Source organism: Marmota monax, unplaced genomic scaffold (genome assembly GCF_021218885.2).
Source record: "Marmota monax isolate L192 unplaced genomic scaffold, Marmota_monax_Labrador192_F-V1.1 WCK01_AAM20220418_F8-fsc00007, whole genome shotgun sequence".
Taxonomy (NCBI): Eukaryota; Metazoa; Chordata; class Mammalia; order Rodentia; family Sciuridae; genus Marmota; species Marmota monax.
The window spans coordinates 5513578-5536628 of record NW_026692781.1 but is presented as its reverse complement, the minus strand read 5'-3'; the positions used below and the strand labels follow the sequence as shown (position 1 = coordinate 5536628).

Below are 23051 nucleotides of genomic sequence, written 5' to 3'. Positions count from 1 at the left end.
ATTTATATGCAATGCTAAGAACTGAACCCAGCTCACACATGCTAGGCAAGCCCTCTGCCACTGAGCCATAACTGCAGCCCCTGATTATGATTACCTATTAATACTGTTTTTCTTAAGACAGAATAATTGTGAATATTTTTCTCTCATCGAGAGGAAAAAAAATGAACATAAGGAATATCCTCTGCTTTTTTTTTAAATAGACAAATTCAATTTTAAGGGATCTAATGATTTTTTAAAATTATGTTTGTGGTGTCAAGAATTAAACACAGGGCCTCACACATGCAAGGCAAGCTCTCTACCACTGGGCCACACCTCCAGCCCAGATCTAATGAATTTTAAAAGTGTCTGAAATACTGTTAAATTCTACTGATACAGCCAGCTTAGGAAAAGCAAGTACACCTATTCCAAAAGCACTTTAACCCCAACCCTTTATATTGTGCCCCTTCACATCTTTTTGGTCAAAAATTACCACTGATCCTTTGCTTAAATAATTAATTCCTTGCTCTTGTGGAGGCTGGAGAAATGGGAAAGAGCAAGGATGAAGATGGAACCATTAAAATTCTCAAAGCTACTGGGCACTATGGCACACACCATAATCCTATAATCCCAACAACTCAAGTGGCTGAGGTCTGAGGATCACGAATCTGAGGCTGACCTCAGCAACTGGAGCTCTCAGCAACTTGTGAGAAAGAAAGAAAGAGAAGGGAAGGAGGGAGGGAGTGAGGGGAAGGAAGGAAGGAAGGGAGGAAGGAGGGAGGAAAAAGGAGGAGCTGGGGATGCAGTGGTACAGTGCTCCTGGGTTCAATCCCCAGCACACATGTGCGCACACACACACAAAATCCCAAAGCCTCCAAATTTATATTGCAGAATAAAAAACAGAGATAAGTAGTGCACTCACGTTGCCTGTTTTATAACTCTGGACTTCTCAAGGAGATATTCAGAGATTCTTGCCCCCATCACAGCTCCGGTTGGTGTAAACATCATTTCCAGATATTTTCCAAAACGGCTTGAGTTGTCATTGATGGCCGTGCATGCATTCCCAAAGGCTTCCACCAGGGAGTTGACTTGTAGAATTTTCTCTCTCAAAGTCTGATTATTGGCCTGGGCCAGAGGACAGTCAAGAGAAGCCTTCAGAAACATTACTCCAGCAAAGTTGCTGGAGGCCCTCTCTTGCTGCCAAAGTTCACACTATTTCCAAAGAGCACCATTTGGGGGGATTAGCCAAAACTGCCCGCATCACTTTCTCCAATGAGCAACTCACCAGGTGGGTATGAATCAGATTAGGCTAGGTGAGGACAGCAGCTTTCAAATCTTGCTGTATCTCATTTAAAATCTTTGATAGGTAAAATGCAAAACAGTTTAAACAGAACTTTAAATAGATAGATGCCATAATTTTTCTCAGTCATTTATTATAGTCTTCACTTAGCCTCTTCTACTAAATATATATATATATATATATATATATATATATATATATATATATATATATATTCCTGAAATTCTTTAGTTATATAACACATTAATTCTGAGTATCAGCAACCACTAGGCTAATTCTGCAATTGTTTCTTCAATGTCTACTTCACCAAACTTAAACGTTCATTTCCCTTAACTTTTGCCAAAGATGTTCATTTTCCATCCCTCCCATTCCCGTAGCAGCTCTCCCTAATCTGTTCATAGTGTTTAATCACTTTTACAATTTAATAGCTCCATGTTTCTATTACACTGAAAACATGAAAAAATAATGGCCAATAATCTGGTGAGTTCACACTGGCATTATTTTCCTCCCCATGTGAAACAAGGTTGGCATGCTGACATCTTAAGAGGATGAGCTCCCAGGAGGCAAATGTAACAAAGATGGAATGTTTTTATGTAACCCCTAATAAAACGCAGTACTACCATCACTTATGAAACAGGCAGCTGCTCTGCAGGAACTCCTAGCCATGCTACACAAATCAGGTCAGTCAATACCTTTCCCAAGAAAGTCAGATGCTGAACAATCAGGTGGGCGCTTTCCGTCTTCCCTGAGCCACTTTCTCCACTGATGACAATGCACTGACATGGGAAATGGAGTATAGAGAGAAGAATTCAGGGCCATGAAACAACTTGTACATTCAGCCGTGGTCTTCATATAACATTCTCTGTTGTATACTTCGATTTTTCACCAAGCAATAAATCTATCCTACAAATCTTTCCATTTCAGTACATGGAGAGCTTCTTCAACCTTGGGCACAGCTACTTGTCATTTCAATGTACAGACATACGTTAATCTGTTTCTTGATATACTTGAGGGTTTTTTTTTCCTTCTGTCATTACAAACAATGTTTCAATGACTAATGCTATACACAGATCATTATATTTATATGCAGGTTCATCTATAGAATAAATGCTGAGAAGTGGGGTTATTCATTATAAATTTGATTGATACTGCCAAATTGCTTTCTTAAGGACTGTACCAATGTATCAAAATGCCTGCCCTCCTACAGCCTCACTAACACAGTAGATTGGATCTTTGCCATCCTGATAGGTTAAAAAATGGAATCTCAGTGCAATTTTAATCTGCATTTCTTTTATTAGAGTAATGTTGGGCATCTCTCCATATGCTTAAGGTCATTTGTATTTTTCTTATACAACCTATCCATATCCTTTGCCTATTTTTTATTGCATTGTTGACCTTTTTATAATTCATTTCTAGGAACTCTTCATGCATAAAGGAAATGAGTGGCTGTGGCATAATAAAAAGTTTGGGTTTCGTTCCTGGTTTCTGGCATAAACCCTTGGAATCTCTTGAGTGGCCAGAATGATAGGAGCATTTTTGTTATTCACAAGGAGCTCCTTTGAATCACACCTCAGTTTACTAATGAAGTGGTTAAAGGTGAGGGACCTAGTCTGCTTCCAGAGGGGACTGGTCACCAGAAAGACCAAGCAGGTGATTAGAGGGTGGGAATCATCAGCCCCACCTCCCAAACTCCGGGAAGGGGAAGGAGGTTGGAGATTGAGTTATGAAGACTCTTGAACAACGATTTCAATGAGCTTCTAAGATGAACACATGGAGTATAGGGAGGGCTGTCCAGAACAGATGCGCCTCCCCCGTAGCTTGCCCTCTGCATCTCTCCCATGTGTCTGGTGCTAGGTCGTACCCTTTATAATATAGCAGTAAACTTAAGTATTTTCCTGAATCTTGTGAATTGTTCTAGTGAATTAGCAAACATGAGGGGGGTCCTGGTGATCCCTGAATTTGCATTTGGTTTGGTAGAACTGTAAGATGCCTGGCTACTCTATTTGTGGCTGACTTCTGAATCAGGGCAGTTTTGTTGGATTGAGCCCTTAACTTGTAGAGTCTAAATCCAGATAGATAATGTCAGAACTGAATTGAATTGTAGGATGCCCAGTTGATATCAGAGAACTGGAAAACTGATTAGTTTGGAAAACACACATTTAGTGTCAGGAAAAAAGAAAAAAAGACAGCATAGTGGGCGTAACTTTTCTTAACTTGGAAACTACATTATCTCATTCCATTTACTTCCTCTCCATCAAGTCTATGGGCATTTCACAAATCTCTGAGAGCAGTAAGAACCTGGAGAAACCAAGTTTCTAACCTACAGTGAATCCATGCATTCCATTTTATAACCTGTATTGCTGTAATTTTATTTATTTCTCAACAACCCCAAGTTCAGATTTTGCAGGTCTTAGGAAATATACACATGGTGATTTTTCTCAAAAAATCTGCACTCCAAATTAGATCACATCTCACACAGAATAAAGAAACAAAAGAAAATACACCTGTTGAGAGTAAAGGAGTGGTCAAATGTAGGATGTATCACTACGATGAATGGGAAGTCTGGAGGGTCAAAGGGTGAGTAAAATCTGTGGTGAACTGGCATTGAGTTTAAAGCTCATTCAGTCTTAGCCCAGCCCGGCACAATTTCTCAGCAGCTAAACAGTGTGATGCAAGATCACTGGCAACCCAAGTGCAAAATGTCATGTGAAAAGGTCCAAGTCATGAAAATTCTGAGACCTGAATAGGAAGGAATTTCATTTATGCCCTTCTACATACTGTTTTTATTATTATCATTGTCATGTAATCATGTTCTCACTATACCGTTTTTCACCACATGATCATCACTACCACATAACTATTGCACCTATTTTTTCAGTCTAAAAACTGCTTTATGGGTGGTACGTGCCTGTAATCCCAGTGGTTTGGGAAGCTGAGGCAGGAGGATCTTGAGTTCAAAGCCAGCCTCAGCAATGGTGAGGAGCTAAGCAACTCAGTGAGACCCTGTCTCTAAATAAAATACAAAATAGGGCTGGGGATGTGGCTCAGGGTTGAATGCCCCTGAACTCAATCCCTGGTACAAAAAAAAAAAAAAAAAACTGCTTTAGAACCTTTCATTCCATAATCATCATGAGGCACAATTCTATTTCTCATGTTGTTTAAAAGGTAAAGAGAGCAATGTGTTCACCAGTGGTGTATGGGTGCACGTTTGTCTTCTCACGCACTGCGAGCCTGAAGCCTGGGATTCTCAGGGCAGTGCATGCACATTGTCAGTATATTTCTGAAAGGTGACTTTCAACTTGTGTGGTTGGTTTAGAGCACTGCAGTACTCACAGTAAACACATCTTATATGAACAATATCAAAGACGAGGTATCAGATTAACCAGTGATAGTGGTACAGAATCTTTAGACACAGATAATTAAATTTTCTAAGTTTATATTCTGCAACGCTGTAGTAAATTTTCTCAAGTGTAATATTTCAACTGTAATGCACAAATCAATTACAATTAATGTTAACTTTTATTTCCAGAAACAAAAAATGTTCATTAAACTGTCATGAAAAAATGACCCATTTGGACTATTCCATTTTAATGTATATTTGCGAGTATTCTGTGCATCCTAATCTTAAATGAAAGACAGTTTAATAATAAATTATATTTAGAGTAATACTGGCATAATTTAAAAAAAAAAAAAAGAATCACATTATGGTTGTATCCTACCTTTTTGAAACACACACACACACACACACACACAAAACCCTTGGCATAAATCTTCAATGATTATGTGGTGAAATACAGTATTTGTATTAGAAACTTTATTACTTATTATGAGAGGTGAGTGCTCTTAATGTGAATGTTTCACATTTCTCCAAGCGGGCTTTGCTTTCTCCTGCTATTGTGGCCTTATCAGTGTTGCAGCTGCCCTGAGCTGCGATTTCATTTCCCATTTCCTGCAGCCTCAGCAGCAGAAGGGAAAGGTTCCAGGAAGACTCAGGAGCTGAAGGGTACCTGGTAGGAAAGAAAGGTGGGTCCCTACCTGGTCTTTGCTGAAAGTAACCAAGCACTGGTAAGCAGCATCTGCTGATGCAAATATGTGGGGGGGATTCGAGATGCGCTTCACCCCATGATAGAGCCTGGAAAACTGAAGAAAACAGTAACTAATTTAAAGGAAACTTCTAAGGGTCCACTGGACCATCTAATGCTTTCACCATCTGTTGCCCAGGAAACCAAGGTTGTATTACTTATGTAGGAACTTGCTGTCTCAGGAAGGCTCTGCAGTCTGCAGGTCCTAGTTCAAATTCCAGCTCTTGGGAGCCTGTGCCAGGGCATTAACTTCTTTGTGCTAAGTCTCCTCATCTGCCAGACAGGCTTACTAATAGCACCTATGTCACAGAGTTGTGGGAAATGATCACAACCCAGTGCCTGGCATGTCATAATCACTTGATAATTGTTAGCTATTGTTGTAGCTTGCTTTAAAAAGTTACCCTCCATACCTTTCTAGTATGTTGCATTATTATTTGCAGTTTGGAGTATATATACCTCTAGGGTGGCTTGATTTTATTACCACATCATCTTTCTTTCCATTTGCTTGTGTGATTTTATTTATTATTAATTTGATTGATTGACCAAATTGATAGAAGCCTTGGAGATTGAACCCAGGGCCTCATGCATGCTAGGCAGGCACTCTACCACTAAGCAACAACCCCAGGCCAGTTTTAGTAATTTTGAATTTCTTCAAGGAGACTTATGCTCTGTTATGGCTTAGATGTGAGCTGTCCCCCAAAAACTCATGTCTGAAGCAATGCAAGAAGGTTTACCCAATCAATAAATTAATCCCCTGATGGATAAACTGAGTGGTAACTGAAAGCCAGTAGGATGTGGCTACAGGAAGTAGGTCCCGGGGGTGTGCCTTTGGGGTATATATTTGTATCTGGCAAGTGGAGTCTCTTTCTCTCTCTGCTCTCTGATCATCATGTGAGATGCTTCCCTCCACCACACTCTTCTGACATCATATTCTGTCTCACCTTGAGTCCTAAGGAATGGAGCCGGCTGTCTATGGAACAAGACCTCTAAAAACATGAGCCCTCAAATAAACATCTCCTCCTTTACAATTGCTCTGGTGGGTCTTCCAGTCACAACAGCAAAAAAAAAAAAAAAAAAAACCTGTCTAACACATGCTCTTAAAGTATTCCTTACCTGTGGAGAGTAGATGCTTAGATTTTGGAAGGGGTTTAAGGCAATTAGAATATCTCCAACATATGTGTAAATCAGTGAGTCTGCATAACGCTTCTGCAAGTGATGAATAATTGTTTCCTGAGAAGTGGAAAAGAGGTATTGAGAGCAGTAGACATTATATTCAACCAAGCTAGAGATTCTAAAAATAACAACGAATTTAGTCCTATAAGAATATTATTCTCTAAAAGATTGAAGTAGTTCATTGAAATTATATGGTGGATCCTACTGATCTCAAGTCACTAAAATAGCACAGATATTTGTCTTGAAAGAAGAAAAATAGAAATATACTGAAAAAAATAGGAATTGTTAAAGGATATTGAAATAGTCAACAAAATTTTTGTTATTGGGGAAAAAAAAACTTGTCTTACCCAATCAAAATGTTCTATTTAGAATTTGGTTAGGCTATTCCTATGGTAAAGTACAGACAAAATAGTAATTTCATTTCTCAAAGCATTGCACTTAAAATCTAGGTGGTAGGAATATGGAATTGAACACTTTGACATTATGCATTAGTGATTCAGTCGTTGAAATTAAAGCTCCCAAGAGTTAGACTCAGCAGAAGCAGGTCCAGCACAATTAATGGCTCTATTAAATGTGCATATTTTAAATGAGGATTATCACAGTATTCAGCTTTAGAATGTGAGCTATATTAACTTCACTATTTCCCTAAATGAAGCGCCTCTTAATGAAGAACAAACAACTATCTTGAGGGTTAATTGCCATTTTTTATTAGGCAGAAAATAATTTCAGGGATAGAATCCATCATCTAGCCCTATCATATAATGGGCTTTATAGGAAAAATCTAAATTCTTTCTCTTCATCATTATAGGGGCTCTAAATGAAAACAAACAGGATCATAGTCACAGCAACCGAATGCTCCCTGAGTTTCACCCCCTGGCTATACAATTAAATTGTCAAATGACCTTAGAAGAACATGGTCTACGACAGAAAGGTCAAACCATTCACATGCAACAAACGCCTCCAATGAGAACTGTCTACTAAATATTCAGTACCTCATCCAGGACCTCGAGATTGACCAAATCATCCTCGAGGCAGTATTTTTCAGCATCCTGCACATGATAGGGTCCCCTGGTATGCATCCTCTCATGCCTAGAAATGTATCAAGAGAGTATTGGCATTCAGGCAGTAAATAACATAGCAGAAGGTTTTAATGAGGATGGCTCGTTCCCAGTGTTGTCACATGACATGTTAAGAGACTTCAGAGATGGAGAAGATAAAGAGTAAACCGAGTGCAGAGGCTCTCCCTGTGGAGCTACCAGTGGGAGGTGAGCACATAAGCTGGGTCTCTCTCCTGCCAAGTGGGGAGCATTACCAAATGGGCCCGCCCATCACATATATTTACTTTCCTTAAAATCTAACCACAGCACTTCCAGGAATACATGCCTTTCCTGGTTGGTGTGGTAAGATCACTATCAAGCCATGTGCAATATTTCATATAAAAAGAGCCAAGTCATGAAAATCCTGAGATTTTAGGATTTTAGGAAGGAATTTCACGAATGGCATTCTGCCTTCTGTTTTCATTTCAAGCACCGAGTTTCACTGGGGTACAATCGTAAGTCTTCCCTTCCTTCCAGGTCCCTTCATCTGTTCTGCCAGCACCATCCCCAACTTAGTTAGATATTTTTAAAGCAAACTTCTGAGAATACAGTAAAAACCAAAGAATTGATCAGTTTACATTTTATCTTATTTGCTTATTTGAAACCCCTTTATGACCTTTGTCCCATTACAGTGAGGTGGCCACTGTTTGGTAGACATCTTCCCAGCCTATTTCTAAATATTGGTAAAATTTATATATACCCATGAGTGATATATAGGTTCTGTTGTTCCATTATAAAAATGATATCATATTGTGGATTTCATTCTGCAGGCTTGTTTTCACTTAACACGATGATTTTTAAAACTATCTACCTAATCAGTCACTTTAATCATATAAATATATACCAATTCATTTACCTAGTCCTATATTAGTCGATATTTAGGCTGATTCCAGGTTGTTTGTTTGTTTGTTTTGTTTCCTACTAGAAACAAAATATGTTTTGTTTTGTTCCTTAAATATGTCCTTTTATGTATATGTTGGGATTTTCTCTTGGGGCCATTGTTCACCATGCATTTAAAAAATTTGGTTGGTAATAAATAACAATTGCCTTTGGCATATCAAAATATAGTTTTTCAGGGTCTAAAATTAATTCAGTGTTAAATTGGGCCTTCCCATAATTCCCTTCATAAACTTATCACTACTCCATGTGGTGTTGGAAGAAGCACTGGCCTAGAGGTTAAGAGCTCTGGGTCCTAGTCTCAGGCTTGAGAGTAATGGAGTGTGGGATATTCAGCAAATCCCTTAATGATTAGCATCTCAATTTTCTTCATTGATAAATAGAATCGTTCATGACTTGTTTTTCTTCTCTCTCTCTCTCTCTCTCTCTCTCTCTCTCTGGAGTCTGTAAAAACAGTTATAGTCAGTCATGGATATAAAAGATGCACAAAGGCTGAAAAAATGCACCAAGTCCTATTTACATCCTTGTCAAAAATATGGAATAAATTTGCATAACTCCACACATTACTCAGAACACCATTAATTAAGCAAAATTACATGTAAAATAACCTCCATGTCCCACCAGTAGAGAAGGATCATGGCCGGGTTCTTCCCAGCCAACTTTCATGCCCATCATCATCACAGCATAAGAAGATGAACATGATCTTATCTAGCCAGGTCCCAGAAGCTGGCTTTGTTTCACTGTAAGTGCCACATGGAAGTCATGGAATGGGAACATACACCTCACCCTTGGCTACATGCATTTCACAAAAGTAAGTGGAAAAAATAAAAAGGAAGAAGCAAACTCCTCAGCTCTGCATATTGAGTCTTGGGCTTATAACACAATAAAAATGGGCAAATAGAACATTGACTTTTTTTTCTTTTCTAGCCTCTTAAATTAAATCTTAATTTCCAATCCCCATCACTGATACATTTAAAGGAGGCATATTTGAATCATGCTATTAGTCACTTCTACTATTAGAACCGGTTTTACTGCTAATTCATATAAGGTACAAATTAGAATGACAATTTTGTTTAATAAAACCAAATTTATAACCTAAGCATTTTCAAATTATCAACAGAACAATTTATTGGTCTATGTCCTTGCATATTGGTGACATAAAGAGAAACGAAATTGGTTTTAAATACAGATTTTCACTATTATTCAGAGCTGCTTCCTGATGCTAGCTAGCCATTTTGCTAAATAGGACAACAGGAGAGTGCACATTTCCTGTCCAAAATCTTCTCCACATAAATTTAAGTACTTTTTTTGCATAAAGTTCATCATAAAGCAAAATAATGCAACATTTATTAATGGAGCAATTAAATTAAATTCAGCTAGCTAATCTCCTTCATAAATTCTTATAATTATATGAAATAAGCTAAGTTAGAGTTTATTTTACATATAATTTGATCAAAAAAATAGGAATTTAAAAATTGCCCACAGATCTGGTTCTAGTCAAGATGGAGTAAGCACTCTTAATCTATCACTCCACTAAGAGCAAATAAATACCCTGGATGGAATATAAAGAAGCAGCCATCTCAGGATGCTCAAAGGTAAACAGTAACAGGCAGATTGAGAAAGGAAATCAGAATTCAAAATATCACTGAACCAGTGGAAAACACCCCTGGGTTTTGGAAAACACTCCCATCACTGCTGACCTGTACTTAAAGGCAGCCTGAACTGCATGCAGGGATGTCAGGCTTCATGTTGGAAGATATTTTTATAGCCAACTAAGGTGGAAACACTAACAAAATCTCAGATAAAAATACTCTAGTAGAAAGTTGATTTTCAGTGTGAACATACACAATCCAATATCACCATGATGAAAATTGTTATCCTTGGGGCCCGTAGCAGATTATTTGTGTGCCACAGCAATCTTTATGTCTATCTGCCAAATATAACTACAAGAATCATGCAGATGCTTTTTTGTAAATCTAAGCTCAATGTTCACCAAAATCTTCCTCAATGATATTTTATAAATAAAAGATAGCATTTAAAATATTTTACCCACAGATCTAGTAGTGTGTGATCTCTTTCCCTGCTTATGGGAAGTTAAATCCTTCAGACTTATTTGTTACCCAAGTTGAAGCTGGCAATCTAGACACTGATATAGGATGCAAGATATTTCCAGGCTGACAGACAACTACTTTTCCAACCAGGAAAAAAAAAAAAAATCCACCTATCTCTATATGAACGCATACATATAAAATATAAAGATATATATAGCTATATAGATATATCCCTATCTGCCTTCCCCAACAAATAATGTACCCACTAAAATTGTTGCCAGCTTTAATTTTCTTCCTTCTTCTATGATTTGGAGGGTCTACAGAAAAGAAAAAACATTATTGATTCCAATTTTTATCTCTTTTGGAAAACCTTTATCTTGGACTTTACATATATTTATAAAGCTGTTATATTGCTTATATTTCTCTATTTTTAGTTGAAAGATTTTTAAAATTTTCCTGCATTAAATGATGTATTGTCACATTTAACTACAAACTTAAATTTTCCTTAAAATTCACATGCGCCACCTAGTGCTTTACTTGAGAATAGCATCTATTGCTGACTTGATGAAATTCCTTTAAATTGCAAAAATTATAGAGCACCAACAAAAAAAATACTTGGATTAAATATTTCAAAGTTTGGAGAAATGTAGATGGATATACAAATGTATAAATAAATATCAAAAGACATTCTGTTAAATCAAGAGTATATAGTAAGGCATTATAGTTTTAATGGCTCCGAAGTTATTTTCAATTTTCAGGAAAGTCTATTGACTTTGGCTAGATTTCCTACTTGTGATTTATGAGGTCCTATTGACTGTCAATCCCAGATTCTATAATAAATGGAGTTTGAGGGCCGAAGCTTAGAGATAAGCTCTGGCTTAGACTGTCCCCTGGAGTTTGGGTTTGGTGTAATAGTGGTGGGTCAGGGTATAAAGTGGGGTTGACTTAGGTTTCAGGACTCGTAAAGGGGGAACTGGTGTCTGAGTCCATGGCCTAAGTGAGTATGAAACATCAAATCCAAAGAAGTGAGTGGAGAGCAAGAACAGAATGGGTAAGACAGAGCCAGAGATGGAGTTCCCTTAAGATAACAGCAGGCATAGGAGATGGGGGTCTTTCCTGGAATGCCTTTGACCCAGCCCATGTGTGGGAAAGGAGCTTTAGATGGCAGCATAGTCGTTCAGATGCTGGAGGACCTACTCCATGCAATGAATTCCTGAAGTGCGGCAGCTTTCCCTATTGTTCAATCTCTACACCTGTGCTATGGTTAAACCAATACTATGTGAATGTCTCCAACAACCCATCAGAGGGCCCGGCAGTGTTTTTTCCAGCTGCTGGTCCTATGAATGATTTTGCTCCCAGCTGACTCCTTACCCCTTAGCTTCTCCCTGTCTACCACCTATGTGGAGATGCCCTTATAGGCAGGAACAAACAGGGCTGCAAGAGTTCCACACAGGGCAGACAGGACATGGTATTCTCCTTCCCCAACAATGATGGAGGAGAAAGCAACAGAGGAAGTGCTCTAAATCACTACTCAACAAGGGAAGGGAAACAAATTCTTCTAACCTCAGCCACATGCTAGTGAGAAGTTATTCTTTGCACTGTGGTCTTTTAGACAGTCACCCTGTGGCAGGATCATGAAGGTCACCTCTGCCTAAGCTCCAAATCCAGTTCAGAGCCCTCCCCTCCATCCAAAGATGGAACTGGAAGGACTAGAGAATGACTGTTACGGTTTGGATCTGAAATGTCCCCAAGTCTCATGTGTTCAGAGGTGGTCCTATGGGGAAGTGAAGGAATCATGAGGGCTCTGACCTCATCAGTGGATTAATTCATTGATGGCTGAATGGATTAGGAGCAGGGACCTAGTTAGAGGAAGAAGGTCACTGGGGTTGTGCTCTGGAAGGGTTTGTCTTCTCTCTGGACCTTTGCTCTCCCCTGCCCCCCAATTCCCGACTTCCTGGCTGCCATGAGTTGAGCATTTCCTCCAACACACACTTCCGCCATGATGTTCTGCCTCACCTGAGAACAGTGGAGCTGGCTGAACATGAACTAAAACCTCTGAAACCCTAAGTCAAAATCAGCCTTCCCTCCTTCAAACCACTCAGTGAAATATTTTGGTCACAGTGAGGAAAGCTGACTAATGCAATGACTAATACTCCCACCACATTACAGATACAGAAGAAGTAACCTCTATGGAGGCTGGAGCAAAAAGGGGGATAAAGAAGAGAGGAAATGAGGAAGAAGGTTCGAGCTCAATGGGGTGGCCCTCAAGACTCTAAGACAAAGGCTCATGGCCATGGACAGAGCCCAGGGACCATTCCCTTAACCCTGTAATCCTGGCATACAGAACGAGAACACTGAAACTGAACATAGAGGACAGTTGCTACCCCAGTAAGTGATGTTGAATACTTCTTCCAAATTATTTGTGGACCTAGGAAGAGAATGACAATGACAGACCATCTACATGTGACTATTCTACTGACAGTCAACTATGGACAGAAATACCACCCTGATACCTTTAACTACATGAGCTATATCTTAACCCCAAACTTAAGATCATATCTCTCAAACATTATAATTCAGAGATATAAAAATAGAAATCACTATAGTAACACCATTTTTCAACTAAGCACATTTGTAGCCAGAATTATGATAAATCAGCATTTTATCATCAATTATATTAAACAGGATTTGATAATATACCCACCTTCTCTAGGAAGCAAGAGTCAATGACAACAGAAGAAAATTAAATATCAATTCATTCTCTCAGTTAAAGACAGCGAGAGCAGATCCTAATCATATCAGGATACAGACTTATTTCTTCTCTGTTGGGGCAACAGGAGGATCTTTAACTTCCTATGTGTTGAACTTCAGCACATCATGAAGCAATCATCTGGGAGTCATTCATGTACATGGGAACCCAGGAACCCTCAGCATACAGAATATAGCATGTCTGTGTGTGTATGCATGGGTGTGCCTGTGCATGTGCACTCATTTGCAGGTAGACGCAAGTGAGTGAGCAAGACTGATTGGGGAAAGCTCAGCAAGTAAGCAGTCAGAAATCTGTTTTTAAAGGTCACTGCTGCAGGTTGAAAAGAAATAACTGAAGTCATTGTTTTAATCAGCCTCAGGCAAATTACAAGGGCAGAACCAAAAATCCATTAAACAGAGCAGGGAAAAAAAAAAAAAAACAGCACCAATTCTTCTACCAAGTAATTCTTACAGTAGACCCTTGGCATTTGAGGGTTTAATATTTGCAGTCCCAGCAAGCCCCAAGTCACCTGCAGGGGCATGACATGCTTGTCATTTTACTGAGACTCACAGCTGAGTTCATGGTCATGACAACCAATCAGGCCTTCCCTACCTCCATTCATATTCCACAGAGTGGTTTCTCTTCTCTCAAGAACTCTTATGAAGTGATAAAATGCATGTTTCCAAGTCGGCTTCTCTAAACTTTAATGGTTAGATGACATAGCAGGTAATATTAATGAATTCAGGGTTTTGCAAAACTAGTTTGGGGAAGAAGTCCTTTTGAAGGTCAAGGAAATAGGACCTGACATCAAGGAAATGACCAAATTGTTTAAAAGCATTCCTAATAGATTAAGTAACAATGTAACCTCCAAGTATTGTTCACAGAATTTTAAAGCTTTATAACCTCCTTTAAGAGAGTAAGCCTTGGATCCATAACTGCTTTATTGTACCTAAACCAAATAAATGAAATTTACCAGAAAAATTTAAATTCCAGTGGGGTTATGCATATACCATCATCAGCATCAGGGAATGGCCAAATATCACTTTTCCATAGGTGCCTCTATAGAGCTACATAGATATAGTCACACACACACACACACACACACACACACACACCTATAATACACATGTAGTGAAACAGGAATGAATCTCAGCCAGGTTTTCCAAAAAGCTGCAATACTCAGAAAAGCTTAGACCCAGAAGAGGTGAGCTGGGGCCTTAGGACAAGCCCTCCTTCCTTCAGGCATGGTGCACCTTCAACTGTACCATGCTCAAGCTCCCCAGGATTCCAAGCCTTGTCTGGAGTATTCTTGAGTGCCATTTCATGGCATTTCATGGGCCACACTGTCCAGCACCATCTCCCATCTGGCTCCTGTCTAGCACTATCTCCCGTCTGCTCACTGAGGGGACATACATTTCCTGTTCTGACCGCCTACCACTGTCCTCCCTATCCAGTCTCTCCCTTTTAAAACACTCCCATCACCCTCTGAGGTCATTCTCTTTGGCACCTGGCCCAAGTTTCCCTTCTCTACCCTTCCCCTGCTTCAACCCTTGGTTTTTCCATCTCTCACCAATAGCTTTGTTCATTCTTCTCACATTCTGATCTCAGGGTTCCTCAACTTGTCAACACCTGAAAAACTTTTATTTCTTCTGTACTGAAGCTGTCTATAAACTCAGCTTTGCCAAGTTCCCAATTATCTCTCAAAAGTTTCCAAGATCTCAGTTCTACTCTCCCATTTCTCACCATCCTCCTCTGATTCGGCTCTTCGTCTCCATGGTAACCATCAGTACCAGGACAGGGCTCAGCCTCAAAGTCAATAAGCCTGTCTTTGCCTTCTTCACAGTTCTTCTAGAAACCACAAGGATTGTTTGCTAACCTTGCTTTGTTATGGGCCAGACTATATGAGCAGTTACCAAACAGACTCCATTTTACCCTGAGACTCTATATCATGTAAGAAATGCTTCTCCAATGGGAAAGCCACACCTCTGTACCCATTAATAGTTACCAAGCATAGCATACTTGGCAACACAAAATAGCAATTGCTGTGGTAAAACTACCTGACCACTTGTAACAATTCCCTCCTTGCTGAAGTAGCAAGAATAGAGTCACTATGGCTAAATGAGCAAGCATGTATGGCCATACAAGCAAGCAGGTATGGCCGCAGGGACTCCATCTCAACTGTTCTAGTCTCCACCTTAATATTTCTGTTACTGCTCCCATGAAGAGACAGCTATGGGATCCATTTCTGAGAAAACAAAATGAAAGCTGTTTTCTGCTAAATTCAAAAAAATATATATTGTCTTCTGTACTTTGTACCCCACAAAATGTACTCATCCCAGGATATGGTGGTCTTGGTGACCTATATGACTTTGAAGTAGATTCTCGCCCCCGCTGACTACCTGCTGGATGGTTGTTTAGCACCTGCTCGGACCCAAGATGTAGTTGACTGAGTTGTTCTGCTAACTGATTTTTTAGCTTCTGTATCTGCTTGCTTGAGCTATGTCAACCCGGATGTGGGTTTTGCAGATTTGCCTTTAAATATCCTAAAATGCTCAGGCTCAGGGCTGTTCCTTGTAGAGATAGTTATGCATCCTGCAGGGAGTAGGCTCCGGCTGGCTGGCTAAATAAAGACTCTTCAATTTGGACAAAACTGGGACTTGGTGTGTTTTCTGAGTGACCTGCCCCACAACAGCTTGACTGCCTTTCTTTTGTCCACCCATCAGGTCCATTGAAGCCAAGCTCCACCCTGGAGAAGACCACACAATCCCCTTTGTGGGTGACCACCCATGAGCTATGCTAAGCATTCTCTCTCAGCCTTGAGCCAAGGGGGTGTTGGTCTGGCATTGCATGCTGTGGGCTGCATGATGCTGGTGGCCTCCACCTCTGCTTGACAAAGAAGTCTGCTTTTTCATGGCTCTGGACCTACGCATTACCCATTGGGGCTAGACCAGCCATTCCCTTCCTAATTTGGTGAAGAACATTCTATTAAGAATTCTTTGTTAATTTCCCTATAAATAAAGGGATTCCCAGTGTATGCTTTATCTTTGCTCTCTCACCTTCTAGCATGATAGCAGGATGGGGAAGACTGCACAGGGGAAGGAAAAAGATCTTATGTAGAAGGAGACACTGAGGCAGAAGAGAGGAGATAACAGAGGAAGCAAGAGGAGTGGATCAAGGGTCCAAGAGGAAGGTTGGTTGGCCTTAGAGAGAAAAAAACCTGTAAGTTGGGAAAGATGCATAAAAGTTAGATTAAAAAATACTCAGAAAACTTGAGGAGGTAAAGGAGATACTATGAGGAAGCTCAAGGTCACAGAGCCGTCTCACCACACCACCCACCACCCCCGTTTTGTGAAAAAATTACTTCCATGTCTGTGTGGTCTTTTTGTTGCCAGCCCACACCTTGCAGAGGGATCCCGATTCCACCGCCCCTGTGGGATGTAGGCAGTACCCCTTTCTCTACTCCTGTTCCTTGTTGCTAAAAGTCACCCCAGATGACAGATGGGAATGGTGGTGTTGGCGATGGTACATTTTCTGAGAGTTTCTAGTGTCCGATACTGTCCTGCATGCATCACCTTAAACACTGATTAACTTCACTATACTGGAATGCTATTCAATCGCCTTCCACACGGGTTCTTGTTTTCTTTTCTTTCAGTACTGGGGATTGAACCTAGGGGCACTTTACCAGAGTTTACATCTAGAGATAAGTAGAGACTTATTTTTTATTTTTTTTTTAATTCTGAAACAGGGTCTCACTAAGTTGTCCAGGCTGGCCTCAAACTTGCAATTCTCCTGCTGAGCTCCCTGAGCTGTTAGGATTACAAGCATGCACCACACCTGTGTTTCTATACCTTTGAGCAATCGTTATCTCTATCATTAATGAACTCTTTATTATATTCCTCATAGTGTCTATTTCAAAGGTTTAACACCTTTCTGGAATCCAAAGCCCACTCCCAATTCTGAGATCACCTTGCTTCATGTTTTGGAAAGATAAAGACCTTACAACTTGAGCTTCCTCATAGTATCTCCTTTACCTCCTCAGAATTTTTATCTAACCCTTATGCATTGCTCCCAACTTACAGGTTTTTCTCTCTAAGGCCAACCAACCTTCCTCTTGGACCTTTGATCCACTCCCTCTTGCTTCCTCTATCCTCTCTTCTGTCTCAGTGTCTCCGACTACATAAGATCCGTTTCCTTCCCCTGTGCAGTCTTCCCCATCCTTTAAACCTGCCTTCTTCCCTGCAGTTATAGGCTTCTCTCTCCCCTGGAGAAAATGCTAAAAGTGGTCAGGACCTTCTTTGCCTTTGGGGGAGCAGCCTTCCATGGGGCTTTAACTTTCACTCCACTGGATCCCTTCTCAAAATCTAAGTCACTCTGGCAGAGGGTCCGTGGGAAGGGCTGTTTGAACCTTTGAGGAATCCTGTGGTGGGCAGAGAGCTGGAAGCTATGTGTAATGTCTGTAAGTACTAGGCATTGCCTTTGATGGGATAGGGAGAGGGAGCAGTCTTTTTGACTTGTCTCTTAGTGTTGGGCCATTTGTATTTGATTGCAGTGTGAACAAGGACAGGAAAGCAGCTCCATTTGGATAGGCTCTGATGTACTTTCCTCAGTCCCTACTCTCCCTCAACCAATCATCATGAAGCCCTGATAATACTGTTACCCTAACACCTTTTGCCCTTATACCCACCATGACAGCTCACCCAGTACCTGGTCCCCGCTGCACGCTGCTGTCAGAACGCCCTTCTGAAACACAACCTTGCTTGAACTCTTCAGGGGCTCCCCTGCCTCAGGAACAGGTCCAAGGTCCTGAGGCCCATCATGACCTGACCCTGCATACCTGCTCCCCCTTCTACCTGCTCCACACTGAGATCCAGTGATGTCAACCAATTGTTCACCGAATTCCCCAAGCCCAACCTCTTTCCAGCCCTCTCTCCTTTGCTCTTTGCCCTTTGCTCATCCTTTCCCCTCAACCCAGAAAAACCTCCTCCCCCAATTTTCTTCCATTCATTCTCCATGACAATGCAAGCACCATCTTCCCCTGGTTCCAGGAGCCTTCCCCAAGCATCCCTATCCCAGGTTGGGTAGGTGTCTTTTCCCAGGTGCTCTAGGGGTACCCCAGGCATTCTTTATCCAGGTATTTTTCATGTAAGCTGCTCTTATCTGATTCCTATCCATATCACACACCAGACTATTAGCTTTTTATCAGGAACTGCATCAAATTTCCCTTTGTAGTACCCATGTTTAGCATAGGGCCTACACACATAAATGTCTCTATAAAGAATAAATGAATAAATTAGATTTTGAATAAGAGATAGAAATTGATATCTTTAACATTTGATACACCTGAGTTCTATTTATTGTCATGATTTTATATGGTAAAAAGATGAATTTTTCATGGATTAAGGGCAAGAGGTAATTAGTGTTAAAAAGAATTAAATAGACCATGTACACTACTCCTTCTACTAACATTTGTTGACATTTAACTCTATTCCGAGCAGTATTCCAAGTATTTTACATGAAGATTCAACCCTTAAAATAATCCCCATTTTATAGAAGAAACTTCAGAAAAATAAAAATTAACTTATCCAGTAAGTGGGTGAGCAGGGATTCAAGCCTGGCAGACTTAGTGGTTTTGATTCCTACATCTTCCTACTGCACAGCCCTCTTTTTGCAGAAAGAAAAAAAAAATTAATGGGCATTTGCTTCACTCAGCAATTATTCTTTGTTTTCTCCTTAATTATTCTATGTTACCTTAATTATTCTTTGCTTTTCCCAACTTTACTGGAAACTCATAACTTTAAATATATCCATTTATCAACATTAAATGATGGCTGACAGTTTTTCCTGGTGAACAACAACAACAAAAAAATATCTACATAGCCAACTCTTTGCCAGTTGCTAAAAGGAAGTCACCATGTGGGAAAGGTGGCCGGGTAAGTGTCAATTACACACATCGTGCTTCCTTTGGAATTAATTAATTTTTCTACCTTCTAAGGAAAGGGCTGTTTAAAGTATTGATGCCTATTTGTGAGGTTGTAATTTTTTTTAAGTGACTGTTCAAAGAAACCCAAACTACTGACTGAAACTCAAGATTATAAAGACCCCATGAGAAGCCTCTGCCACCTATGAGGCTTTGGACATCAAAGGGAGTTAACAAAGATAAAGAGAAATTAGAGGAAGCAAACAAGAGAGATACAATTCTCTATGGTGAAAGGAGAAGAGTTTTTAAAAAGCGAACATAGATCTGGTCAGGTCAAGTCACACAAACACGCAACGCTGGGTAACTTTCCAAAGGAGTCTTAGAAACTATTCTGCAGCAGATTTCAGAACAGGAAGCCAAGGAGGAGACTCTGGATTTGACTTACCGTATTTAAGTGTTAGCTTTGTTTGGGGCTTGGTTTGTGTTTTATTGTATTTCATTTTCCTTTGGGGTGGTTGTGCTGTGTCTGTGAAGGTGGGTGGTAGGGGGCCATTCCTGGTGTATAGGAACAAAAGCGAGGGAAGAAAGGGGATTTCAGTTCCCTGGGGCTTAAACACAAGTTCCCAGTGCTTCAAAAAGGCACCAAGCACAAGAATTGTTCTGTGTTTCTCTATCCAGAGGCAAGCCACAGAAACAGAAATGGCAGAGAAAAGAGGAAAGAGTAGGAAAAATTTATCCAAAATGGAATCTGGTGTTAGCTGGAGAAAATCAGCAAAATATAGTTACCTTGAAACTCTGCCTCTGGCTAGCTGTTGCCAGTGTTTGACTTTTTGATTTGTAAACAGTTTTCTGCAGAATATATGAATATTTCTAGAACTTGTGCCTGATGCTATTTCATTTTCTTCACCTCCAGTACTTCGGATGTCTTTTAATAATAATGGATTGAAGCTTATCTGTATCCTGGCTGGTTTTATAAAATCAAATAATTGCTGAGCAGAGGAAGTAGGTTTATTTGCATTTTTTTCCCCCTTAAAGAGAAATTCTGCCACCCTCTGGACAGAAACTAAAGATCTATTTCTGAGTGACTCACCAAGAACACTGTTTTATGCACTTGCCCTAGAAAATAACATTTTTTTAAAAAAAAATCTACCCTTTAAAAAAGGGAGGGAAAGGGGTGAGAACCACAGTTACTTTGATAACATAAACATTAGCTAAAAAATCACTTTAAAATGCTAAATTCACTCCAAGAGATCTTTAACAAAAGGGGGAAAAGTTTCAGAACACATTAAAGAAAAAGATGTTTAGAATTTAAAGAGTAAAATTTCCAAAAATCACTTTATAGCCTATATTTCTGTTCCCAAGTCTATGACAGCCAAGTAAAGATTTTTCCACATAATCTCAGACATGGCTGCTTTCCTTTATTGGTCAAAAGAAAAATTTGCATTTTTATTAAATACAAATATATACATGTATCTATTGGTTTTTAGCGAGAGCAAACCAAACATGAGGGCAGTGAGATTTCAGCTATTTGAGAGAAATTAGCCACAAAAGCACAAGCACAAAAGCACAAGCCTGCCTGCTCATCCACTGGGCGTGGAGTGCTTAATGTCACATAAATGAAACTCTCCCAAATGCAGGGATGTGATCATTACCAATAACAACACTGGGCAAATCAAAACACATGCCGTTTTTCTAAATAACGGGAGGGAGGATGCGGAATGACATGAAGTACCATACCTGATTTTAACAGCAGAGTTTAGCTGCTTCTGCTCTTGGAGCACCTTGGCTAGCCGTTTTTGCAGGAATAAAACCTTCCCATGAGCTCCTTTAATAAATGGATGGTCGAGGAGATGCGTGACAGAAGGCCTCTTTTCAAAATCCTTAATAAGACACCTGTTTGTAAAAATCAACAAACAATCCAAAGTACAATGTTAGACACTCTGTTCCTCTGTGAATGTGGCAGAGAAGAGGCAAGAAGGCTTATTTATACAACCTGATCGCTGACCTTACATAGCTCCTTCTTTATTGATGTAGACCAGAAAGTAGAAAAACAGCTAATATTCTCATATTAGTTAATTGATATATCAGAAATCTATTTTAGATTGTTTAAAATCAGTATCAAAAGCACAAATTTTGCCATCAATTTGCTTTGAAGTATTCAAAACATTAAAAAAAATAGACTGGTCAGACAATATTCTGTCTGATTTTTCATTATAGAAAAGTGTTTTCGATGGAGTCAAGTTGATTAATCTATATATTTTATTTTAGAAGCATATAGAATTAAATACCATCACCTCAATTAAATTTTAAAACATGAAACATCCATTATTTGGTGATAGGGAAATGCATCAAGGGTTTTGTAAGGCAGGAAATAACTCTTAAAACACAGAAAATCCAGCAGCTTGATTTCGAATGTCTTCTGAAAAAGCAGAACAATCTCAAAACAGGAAGTGACCACCATATCATTCAGATGAATTGGGATGGGATTGTGCAAACAGGGAACAAAACATCCATTCAAAATGGTAAAAATTGGGTTGCATTTGAACTCTGCGGTTAATTGGTTAAAACCACACCAGTGTAACCACTTTCTGTTTCAGACTGAGTGCCCTTTTCAAAGAAAACAATGACTTAGTGCATTTTGCTGTGTGTTCTTTGTTATTGAAAATGATTTTGACACAGGAAATTCCTCGTGAAATGGAATCTGATGAATACCTCTCCAATTACCATCGCATTTCTATTCTGAGGAGCTGCCCTTGGTGAGCAGAAGAAATTTCAACATTCGCCCTGTTAAGCTAACAGTCTTTAGCTCACCTTGAAGGCTTAGGATAAATACTGGAGGCCATTCTGCCTACTCCTTGAAATAAACAGCTTCAGTTTACCCAAATGTGGCATGCCAGTGACATCTAAAAATACTACATATTTTAAATAATTAAATGCATCCACAAATGGTCAAAAAGTCCAGCATCCCCTCTAGTACCTTTCAGAACATTTAAGCAGGATTCCTAAAACCATCCTCGACCGAGGGATTTACAAAAAAAACTTTAATGTGTGCAGTTTTCACTGCAAAACTCTTTCACATTCCTCACCTTCTAGTCCTGGAGGATATTCAGTGACTTTCCCAGCAGGCTGAGGATTGGCTCAAGGACCCCCTGCCTCTTGCAGCTGGAGCTTGCAGCTAGAAGAGCAAACAGCACCTAGAGGATCCCCATCCTCTGCCCACAGGACTATAAATGCCGCCTCTACCTTGCCATCAGAGAAAATCAATCATTTGACTTTTATAGGTTCAGAGTCTTTTGAATAACCTATTATTCTCCCTATCAACAATACAAAATCAATGCACAGGCCTAAAAAAAGACTGGTCCTGTCTTTTTATCAGCAGTCTTCCCTTGATGCATGTCTATTCATCTGTCTATGTGACCACTGAAGGAAAATAAATGTGAATCACTGTTTCCTGAGAAGGAACCCCAGGGGTAACTAGTTGATCAGTGATAAGGATGATGGCTGGTTTCCGTGGCTGGAGAGATGGTGTATGAAAACTTCTAAAATAAGAATGGTCACATGTCCTCTGAGGGTTTCTGCTGAAGAGAGACCTGGGGTTACACAACACCCCCTGAGCCTCAGCGGGAACAAGTGGAGCCCAGGATCTGCTGAATCCCCAGCTATAACTGCCCAGGGACAGTGGGCAGGTCACATCAAACACATTCCCAGACTGGAGTGTCCCCATACGCAGGGACAGAAAGCTCTCATAACAGCACCCACTTACACTTCTGGTTTTGCTTTCTTTCTGCATCAGTTTTGATGCTTCATCT

General features: G+C 39.9%; 1 protein-coding gene across 2 annotated transcripts in view; it reads right to left on the bottom strand.

The window, feature by feature from the left end:
• Myo3b (myosin IIIB) overlaps window positions 1–23051 on the bottom strand; it is a 430473-nt gene that overhangs the window by 252447 nt on the left and 154975 nt on the right. For both annotated transcript variants that reach the window (XM_046447494.2, XM_046447495.2), the window contains exons 9-14: window positions 20980–21135; window positions 7524–7620; window positions 6472–6588; window positions 5312–5416; window positions 1969–2052; window positions 899–1101 (exon numbers count right to left, since the gene is read on the bottom strand). In XM_046447494.2, the coding sequence (XP_046303450.1) occupies window positions 899–1101; window positions 1969–2052; window positions 5312–5416; window positions 6472–6588; window positions 7524–7620; window positions 20980–21135 (762 nt within the window). The remainder of the gene's footprint in view (window positions 1–898; window positions 1102–1968; window positions 2053–5311; window positions 5417–6471; window positions 6589–7523; window positions 7621–20979; window positions 21136–23051) is intronic.